This window comes from Aptenodytes forsteri, unplaced genomic scaffold, assembly GCF_000699145.1.
Source record: "Aptenodytes forsteri isolate BGI_AS27 unplaced genomic scaffold, ASM69914v1 Scaffold442, whole genome shotgun sequence".
NCBI lineage: Eukaryota > Metazoa > Chordata > Aves > Sphenisciformes > Spheniscidae > Aptenodytes > Aptenodytes forsteri.
Window position 1 is genome coordinate 1,228,963 of NW_008794003.1, and position 10,408 is coordinate 1,239,370.

The window sequence follows — 10,408 nt, forward strand, 5'->3', positions numbered from 1 at the left end:
ACAGCCCGAGCGGCAGAGCCGTGCCGCAGCCCACGGCGCGTCACCTGAGGAGCAGCCGGTCCCTGTCAGGCAGCGCGGCCTTCTGCCGCACGAGGAGTCTGCCCGTAAAAGGATCGGCATTCCCGATCCTTGTGGGACAGAGCACCTCAGGAAACCTCTATACTGTTTTACAAGTGATAAAGGTTATCAAGCACATACATGTATTTTACACATGCTCCAGAGAGGCCTGCCTGCATTGCCTGAGGAGCACGGATATATACATACATACAGTCTGCTACCGCTTTAAAGCAGCCCATACCTCGCATGCAGAGCTTGCGTAGGACTAAAAATGCTCCTAAAATAAGTTAGATTTCTAAAGGAGAAATGTGAAAAGACATTCCTCAGCTTACTGGTGTGGCTCTTTCCAAGCATACCAGTAGCTCACGCTGACCCTCCCGAAGCAGAGCACTCCAGCAAAGGACTTTCCTCCTGCTCATTCAATGACGTGATCCTTTTAGCGTGATTCGCAGGGCACTCCCCGGAGCACGGGCTTCCCTCCGTGTCCGTCTGCTCCCTTGGAAAGTGGGGCTGGAAATTAATGTTGTGTCAGGCTCCAAAGTGGGGAGAAGGAGATTTAAGGAGACCTGGGCCTTCTCCCCAGGTTGCTGGGAGAATCACAGCCCTGCAACCTCCAGCTGCAGCCCTGGTCCTTCTGCTGCTGGGTTGTCTCCTCACCTGGGTAAATCTCATACAAATTCACATGATAAAGCATTCATCGCCATTCATTGCACAGTCAATTCCTTTGCAGGGGATTTCCACACCGCTGCAATGGTTTCATGCGAGGTTTGGAAATCCTTTGCAAAGGAATTGACTGTGCAATATCATTATATTGTTTGCTGTATAAAAAATTGCTAGGGATGGATGTGTCACCAAGGGCCCAGAGACAGTCCGAGATCAGTCCCTGCAACATGCCTTTGCATATTTGTCTTGCTTTTAAAAGATCAGTGAAGTTTCTCTGGAGAAATTTAAGGGCTAATCTCTGCTCGGTGTTGTATCATGTGGATCAGCAGTGCGGGAATGGGAGAAGTATCTTTTACTGCAATATCTAAACATAGTTCCTAGCACGGATGGAGGGACACTGACAAAAATGAGTCTGTAAAATTATTTTTAGTCATGTCATACACGTGCTCTGGTACTTGCTGCTAGCCACGATAGTCTCCCGCCTTGAGGTTGCAACATAATTTTTTCCGTTAAGAAAAAAACAAGAGCTGAGAGTCAAGCTTTGTCCCCAGGGCAGGATCTGCTATGCTTAAATCGCCCCAGATCCCTTTCTGTGAACAGCCTCCAGGAACGGAAGAGATTCTGCCTCTTCCCTGAGGGACTTATCTCAGGGCTTGAGTTGCTGCTAGGAGCTCCTCCCTAACAGCCAACCTCCATCACCTTTGAAGTAAATGCAAACAATTGCTATTTGTCCCTCCCACACATATGGGAAAAGGAAGCTTTTTGTAGCATGCTTTTTGAGTTACAAGTTTTTATCGCATCTTCTTACAGCCTTTTCTAGGCTAAACAACAGCCTATTTCCAACTTTTCTTAACAACTTGCTCCCTTCAAAGAAGTCAGGCCCAAGCAAAGCCATGTACAAACCCCAATCCTCCCTTGAGATACTGCTCTGCTTTCTTGCATTACTGACTTCTGCAGGTGACAGGAGCTGCTCCCACATACAGAAGTCCTGCAACAGGCTCCAGTGAAGCAACAAAAAAAACCCATCCTCTGATAGAAATGGGAGACTCCTCCCTTGTTAAGTGCTGCCGCGCACGTAATTAGGACGCTGGCAGACTATAAAGCAGCCATTCTCCACTATGTTGGAGTTGTAGTGATGTAGTTATCCTAGTGGGCCTAGGTGATCACTGCTGCTTGTGTAGGCTGTTCTTGCCTTATATAGGTGCTCTGAAGGGAAAGTAAAGCATTTGTGTTTTGCAACAGGACAGTCTGTTCCAGTGGCATACAGGGTGAGTGGTCTCCTGGTCTGACCTTCTAGAGGTTTTTCTAAGCCAGCTAGCTCACCGTAAAGTTGTTAAGGTGGCTTTTTAGAGGTCTGCATCACTGGGTGTGAGTCAAGTTTAGTCTCTCCCTGTTGGTACAGACAGACATTCAGTATTCACTATAAGTTCTTTTTCACGTGGAAATATGAGCAATAATGAGAGAGGTCAGTGGACAAAGGTGGGCTACAGCTTTGTCATCACAGGTGTCATATAATTCTAGATGAATTTATATTTTAGTGTGCTTACCTTCATAAAGACTCAGCTAAGGATATGGAAGTCGAAGAATGGAGGAAGATGTAAAAAGAAGCATTACTAGCTATGTATGGGTACTTTAAAATATGTTTATGGATTGGTCCAACTGTGAAAGCTAATTGTTATACTTTTCATTACCTTCTCTTCCATAATTATGTATCAATTGTTTCATGGACCTTAAATAGCCAGGTAGGCAGTGTTTGTTTGTAGTTCATTGTCCCTTAGCTTCTGTCTTGTGGTAACTGTCTGTTTACAACAGTGGTTGTTTCTCATACTTTGTTCATTACTTGTGGTTTTGTACTTTATCTCTCTTCGGTAGCTGTATATTAATAATTCAGTTATCTTACCATGGACTGAACTTGTCAGTCAGCAAGTTCAAGTAACAGAATGGGTAGAGAGAAGGGTGTGGATAGGGAGAAGGCATGAATTTGAGGTTAAGGAAAGATTTGACAAAGGAATGGGCTGCATTGGATTGCAGCTTTGAGTCCAGGGACCTCTGAAGTGGCAGGAAAAACCACACACCTCATAGTAATGCTTTTGTTAAGCTATACTTATTTTCTGTAGAAGCAAATGAAAAAGACAAAAATCTGTATCTGACTTTCAGATATTCTCAAACCTGTTGTTTGGCTCTAAGGCTTCTACTAAGATCATGCCCCAGGCCAGCAAAAATCATGCTGAGATAGATCTATGGCAAAGCTTTTATCTGAGGTTTTGCTTGATGTCTTAGGGCTAATGCTTTGTTTACTAACAATGAAGACCTGAAATATGCTTAAAATGCACCCGCCTCTCAACTCTTGCGTTGTCCTTTACAAACAGACCCTTGCACAGAAGCAAGGAGTAATCTTTACATTCTAAGTAAGCAAGTGGCCTTGACAGCTGGGTGTAAAACTCCCACTATCAAAATAACTTTTGCTGTATGTGAATAAATAGGACTTTGTGGATGCTAGTTTCTAGGCATTCAAGCCAGATTAACCTGAGACTGCATTTGGTGTGGCTATTGGAAAGGAGCAAGCTGGCCCTTGCAAGATGCCAAGGCCTCTGAGATGGTCTTTTGCTGCGGGTAGCATAGGATCAGCTTGCCTTGAGTTTCTCTGGTGATGATTGCACAAAATGAGCATGCAATTGTTCTATTAGGTAACCCAGCAAACTTAATTAGTGTTTAATCTTCCTTCTGTCACCATATTCACATTGTACCCCAGGTAGTTCAGGGCTTGTTAGTTGTTTGCAAAATTTGGAAATGGGAAGGATTTGTTTGCCCCTTGACACATAAGCTGGTATCTAGGGATTTTAGTTGCTTTCTTTCAAAGTGCTGGAGACTGGCCACAGCTAAAGCTGGGGGGTGATGGTCTGGCTAATAGTATTAAGTCCCTCTGGTCCCTGGCTGCTCTGCTTTCGTATATTCAGGGTTAAACCATTCACCAGACTTAAATTCAGGAAGAAATTTACCCCAGGGTAGCCTGGCACCATGGTGAGTGTTTTTACCCTTCTCTGTCCTTTCAGCTTGTTTCCACAGGGGGCCTTCAATGTAATGAATCCCCTGCTGTAAAAGGCCCAGGCAGTGACTTGCTCTCTTGTGCTCCTTTTCTGTAGCATAGGCTCCCTTAACGGAGGCCTTAAGTTTGCAGCTGTGCTAGAAGTGTTCTTCTGTCAGGTACATCTTAAAGACTCTTCCAGACTAAATATGTATTTATATGCTTTGGTCTGCCTAGGTTCTTACCAGCTCTAGTAGCCAATGAAGATTCATGGATGGGTGTTCAGGCTTAGAACTGCCAGTCTCCTCTGCTGTCATGTAGGTTAGCTATGCTAGAGCTAGCATGTGTAGACTCATGCTTCATGTGTCTTTATTTTGCAGATGCTCTAAGACACCAGTTGTTACTGCACAGGATTGCAGTGTAGAAGTGTTCTCCTTCCTCCATCAAAACTGTCTTTTCACTCAAAGTAAACCATCCCTTACTGTCCACCATCTTATTGCCAGTGATAAGTGAAGTTACCATACTTGCACTTCAAACAATTCTGCTTTAGTTAAGTTGTTTAATGAATTATGTCATTATGTTGCAGTGCTTAGCAGATCTGGATCTGCAGCATGGCTCCTGAAAGCAATCAGTGTGTCAGGAAAAAACAACATGGCAGCAGCCAAGGTTTAAGGATGTGTAGGTGTTGGTACGGGGATCTAGCTGAACTTAATTCTCTCTCAGCTGACAGGGTAAGGTTGTCCCAAGAATGCCTGCTATAGCAACTTGGGGACTGTGAGCACTCTGTCAGTTTTGGCAGGTTAACTCCTCTTGGTTTGGGGAAGGGTGCAAATGAAGGAAAGTAACTAAAGGGAAATGGGCTTAGGAAAGCTCCAACTGCTGCTAGAGGTGGGATTCTTGAAAAGTGTTAGCACTGTAGCCTCCCAGAAGTTAGATGTTGGTTGCAGCACAGTGCCTGCTTCTGAGTGGGATGTGAAACCAAGGCTGTGCCCTTCCCTGTTACCTTGTGAATCCTCCAGGGACTCTGCTAGCCTAATTCCTGACACAGAAAGGGCATAGAGACCTGAATGATGGCTAGTGTTGTAAAACTAGAAAGCAGAGTTTTAAAGATCCCGCAGTGTTGTGTAAACAGTGCGCTGTTACAGTAGGTGTGAGACTTGTGGGGCCCCGCTTGCACACTGAATGGGTTGTAGACTCCTTAACATAAAGTGTCTCTCTTCTGGTTTTTACTCCCAGACCCCAGGGAAAGTTGCTACTTTTCTGTGCTACAGAGCGTCAACATGAGTTCATGTCTACAGTGTGAGGTCCTGGCTAAACAAAAGAGCATAGTGCAGGCCCTAAACTGGAAATAGGAGCAATGCAGTCCTATGCAGAACTTCAGACTTAATGCCAAGTGGCAGCAGGAGCCATTGGGCACCAGGACTGTTTTTTTCATTGTGAAGTGAATAAGCAACTGAAAGAGTTATTTTGATATCTGTAGCATTACAAATTGTCATTGACAGGAATAACTTAATAAAGATGCCAAATACTGTAAATGCTTTGCTCTGTCTTAAGTTATCTAGTGTCACAGCTGCAGGTTTGGTATGCAGTACCTCCATGATGACACTGTGGCTGTAAACTTGCCACTCTAGTCACAGGAGAACTACTTCTGAGAAGGACCATTCAAGATGTAAGGTACACCCTATAATGAATTCAAGGAGAGAGTTGGTCCCATGGGCTCAGTTACAGGTGGATTTTTTGATTTTCATGATCATAAATGAATGTATTTCATTTTTTTCCCTCTAAGGTCTGAAATAATATTTTTCTTCAAAGATGCTATTTTTAAATTGATCTGAGACTGCAGATAATTCAGCTTGGTAATTTAGATACAGGTTTCCTCTGAGCTTGGGTGTTACTCATTACCAGCCCATCTCCACTGACTTCAGGGGAATTTTTCCTACCAGTAAAGCAAGCACAGGCTCTGAAGCCCACTGTAGTCAAGACAGTTTCTGACTCTGCTGGGCTTTAAATCAAAGGCTAAAAGCATTGCAAGAAAAGGGAACCTAACTCATGTAAACTCTGAAACTCCTTGGCCTTAATAAAGTGCCAATGGCACTACTCACTCACGTATAGCTTAGGAAAGTGCTGGTTAGGAAATATCCACTGTTGGTTGGAAGGATTTAACTTTGGCAGTCATGGCACCCCAGTTGGTGAATCGCCTGTACTCGCCAGGCCTCAGGAGGTACTGCTGTCCTCAGAAGTGTGGACAACTTACAATAAACTGTTTCAAGACTGTCTCTGACTCCTGAATATAGCACAGCAAAGATTTGATACAGAAAAATACTTTCTGCTCTTGCATCAGTGCTCAATACAGTTTTTGCAGGTGCTCAAGTGCAGTTGTATAGACACGAGTACTGCTGCTGTGCAAAGACCAACACCTTACTCAGTTAAAAAAAAAAAAAAAAACAACCAAACCCAACAACACTTTAGTATCTACATTTGTGGAATCAAACTTTCTGGACACTCTTGTTCTGAATCTGGAAAGCATGGAGAAATGTTTCCTAAATTTTTTTTCTACCCCCATACTAATTCTCAGTTTCTCTGCTCTCTGCCAGATACTTCCCATCAGTCTCCCAAGTCAACTTCCCTTCACTACATTTGTGGAATCAAACTTTCTGGACACTCTTGTTCTGAATCTGGAAAGCATGGAGAAATGTGTCCTAACTTTAGGGTTTTTTTTCTACCCCCATACTAATTCTCAGTTTCTCTGCTCCTTCTCAGATACTTCCCATCAGTCTCCCAAGTCAACTTCCCTTCAGTCCATCTTGTTCCCACCCTCCTCATCCGTGACTTCTTTCCTGTACAGCTTGAAAGGACACAAGAGTGTCTGCACTAGCTTTCAGCACTTGGACCCAGAACTTGGCTTAGCTAAGTGAAGCCCAGAACTGCATGTCAGTGAAAAAAATATCTGCATTATCCTATGCAGATGGAATGTACCTGGAAACTTGCTGTGATGGTCTATGAAGCTTCTACTGGACAGGGAAACTGTGAATTGTACATAAAGCTTACAACATGGATGAACTTAATTTTTCATGAACGTTGGAGGGACACGGTCCAGCATCAAGGCTATTCCTGGGACAAATCTCAAATCCTTAGCCTTGTGTGTGAGTATTAAAATCTTTCACATCTTGGCAACCTCTCCCCTCTTAGTAAAACTCTTCCAGGGAATGAGTCTAGGAGGGAAAAACACAGATCTGTTCTGGGCCGAAGTATTCAGGAAAAAATCTATCATGAGGCAAATATGCCTTCATTTGCAGCTCAAACACATGGTGGTGACTCTACAATGGGATGTGTCAGGTTGCCTCTGTAGTAGTGCAGTTGCCAGCTTTGCCTACCTTGAAAGAAGAGCATTGACTGGGGCATGGGAGATGTGGTTTGGTTCTCAGCTCTGTACTGAACTTCCTTGTGTAGATCATGTATAGCCAGAGTGGTTTTAGAAGATTGGTGACGTTAAGTGCTTTTATATATATAAAATAATAGATAAACATACTAGTAAAATAAAAATTAATATAATAAACTCTCCGCCCCCCGCCCCAGCACTAACCAACCGTTCGTTTGGCTGAGAATCCCAATTGACTTATCTACCTCTTTGGGAGTCTAAACCCCATTAGGTGAACTTGGTAAATGTCCTTTCTACTACCCTTCTTCTACATAGAGGTCTCTGTGGAAGTTGTTACTTGTGCCAGAACTGTCAAAATAGGGTGTAGTGCTCTAATATAGGCAGTAACATACACGGAGGCAATATGGAAAACTTACTGCTGTGATGATACAATAAGAACTAATGGAGTCATTGAAGCCCATCCAGTGCTGGTAGTCGGGATATTTTCCCTTCCTCAGGAAGTACTGATGGCCTACGTAGTTGGGATGTTCACAGATCATCCAGCAGACAGTTTCCACCTTAACAGAGTTGCAGCGGTTGAGGTGGGCACGCAGGTCTGGCTGGTCTGTGGTGGCTTCACAGGAGCAGCCCTCAAAGTATCTGTCCTCAAAGAAAGTGATCTGCAATAAAACAAAAGTAACCCCAGTCACACTGGAAAGTCTTTGAAAGCTGGCTTTGTTTTGACTAGGTTGTACAAAACAATCCAAAGACTGCAAGGGTCCATAGGGACACTTCTACCAGGCCCAAAGACTAGCAAAGCCCTTATGTCCATTTTCTATAGGATGCACAGTTACTGCTGTCTTCATTTCTCTAGTACAACAAATGACAGGTGGATGTCCCTTTCGGACTCTGGGAAGTGGGGGGCGACTTTTGTCATGATTTCATGCTGGAAATAGCCTGTCAGCAGCTTCCTGACAAGTTTTTTGGGAGCGTTTGGAGAAAGTGAAACCCAAATCGCTCTTTGACTGAAAGCTCCATGGACAACTTGTGTATCACACAATCATTCAACTTTGTGCCCATCTCCTGCACCCAGTCCCAGGCTAGAAATCTTCTGCAGTGTAGAATACAGACAAAGGAAGGAATAATTCTCCTACATCTGAATTGTGCTGAAGCTTTCACCTCTTGTAATGATACAGGAACAAAACAAGACTGTTGTGTCTAACCTGAGTTAATCATTGACCGCTCTAGGTCCTGTTGGGCAGCTATATCTTAGCAGCAGTAAAATCAAGTTAGAGAGACTTAAATTCAGTGGCTTTGGTGATATTTATTACATTTGTTTGGAATAGAGTACTTCAACCTTATTTTCCTGTACATCTTAGAAGTCTAAGAATATATAAACTTTAGGTCTCTTTCAGCAGCTGACAAAGGGAAACTAGCCAGACAGAAAATAAAAACAAAAGGTTTTTATGTGTAAATGTTTTAGCATTTGAAAGCTTCCAAGTACACTATAGGCTTTCTTTAGGAAACTTACCAAAGAGCTAGATAATAAAACAACCACTCGAGGTTTCCTCTCTGCTAATTTGTTGGTAGTTCAACAAACTATGTTTGCAAACATACTTGCCTGCAAGGAGCTATGCATGTGCTAGGCTGTTTGTCAGTGCTCCATTCACTCAGCTGTTCTTACCTTTGCCATTTTTGCCAGGGTTTAGCTGTGAGACCTCAGTGTGCAGGAGGAGTCAGCAGTCCTTTATATAGAATGCACAGTGCTGCATCCACAGGAATAGGATAAAAGAGAATTTTTTGCTCAGTAAAGAGAATGAATGTTTTTTCCCCTCCCTGTCTCCATTGTCATTCTCTAAACAAAATGCAATAGCAGTAGTTTGTGGGGTACCAACTTTATTGTTACTGTCAGTAAGCAGAGGATCAGAGTAAAGGGTAGGTCAAGCAATATTTCTGTTATTTTACTGATGGAACATGTGCAAGTGAAAGTGCTGGAAATGCTGCAGCAGAATTGTTTCATATCACTTTATTTTTAATCTCTCTCTCTTCCTTGATTATACGCTGCAGCAGATGTTTCATATCACTTTATTTTTAATCTCTCTCTCTTCCTTGATTATATGAGACAGGTTTTTTAATGGATTCCCAGTGATGATACTGTAAAACGGTTTTCACACCAACACCATAATATGGATTCCCAGTGATGATACTGTAAAACGGTTTTCACACCATGCTAATAAAAACTCTCCTGATTTTCAAGAGCCTTCAGACTAGGTATTGCTGCCTGTTTCCTTTAACACTAAGAGTATTTGTATGAGAGAGAAAACTATGTAATCAAAAATGTGTGGTAATGGATGTTTACATCCATCCAGGCTTCAGTGCTGAAATTCTATATTAACGTAATTCAGTGTTCATAGATAAAAAGACTAGGAGTTGAAGGATGGATACCACTTGTTTAAGGCAGAGAAGAACCTTTTTAAATCTGCACAGAGAAATGTTTCACTTGAGAGATGTACAGATGTTTGGAGCTCAGGTATGAATCATTGAGGCCAAATGCAACAGCATAGTAATTTCTTCAGCTGAAGAAACTTTAATTGCAGTTGAACTTAAAAAAATGTTGTTTAGGAAGAACACTGTGGTAAGTTTTCAGTCTGATCTGATTAATCCCAAAGATGCTCAGAACTGTGTTCATTCTGGGCCCTTGTTTGATATGGTGTAGTGCAATTCTCAGTCAATTGGTACATGGCAGTGGTCTTTAGAAGTCTGGGCAATAGGCAGCCTCAAAGTCAGAGCTGTTTTGAATTTATTGGAAGGGCAGGCTGAAGCTGATGTACTCTGGAGCTATTTAGGTAAAGTTATTCTGCTGCTGGTCATCTTTGGGTTCTAGCAGGAACATTTTTTCTCAGTTTATGTCTCATTTGAGTAATGGGAGGTAACCTGAGTAAAAGTTTTGTGCTACCAATGCTAGATCAGGCCTTTTAAGTATTTTCCATTCAGTCTAGTAATTACAAGGCCTAAGTACAAACCAATGTTAAAATATCAAGGAAATGTTACCTATTTGAAATTTAAAAAAAATAAATAATCCAAGACTGTTTTTCAAAGGAAAAAGATAAACAGCACAGTTTTGACTTGCTCTTCTGGAGTTTTAAATATTTCTCTCTTCCCCTTTTTTTTTTTTCCAGGGACCATTCCTTTCTCTTCTGCTTGCCTTCCTTTTCTCTCCTTCCACACCCACCTTTGAACTAACCTTCACAAAATCCTATCGTGCAGTGCCACATTTCATATTTCCTGCTCATACTGTAGGGAGC

The 10,408-nt window shown here is 42.5% G+C and overlaps 1 protein-coding gene across 1 annotated transcript; it reads right to left on the minus strand.

Moving 5' to 3' along the window:
• Positions 1–5,873: 5,873 nt before the first annotated feature.
• LOC103907457 (gamma-crystallin B-like) lies at positions 5,874–8,796 on the minus strand. The gene is given in 3 exon segments (XM_009289638.1): positions 5,874–6,029; positions 7,541–7,783; positions 8,788–8,796. Coding segments are annotated over 3 exon segments (408 nt in total).
• Positions 8,797–10,408: the final 1,612 nt, after the last annotated feature.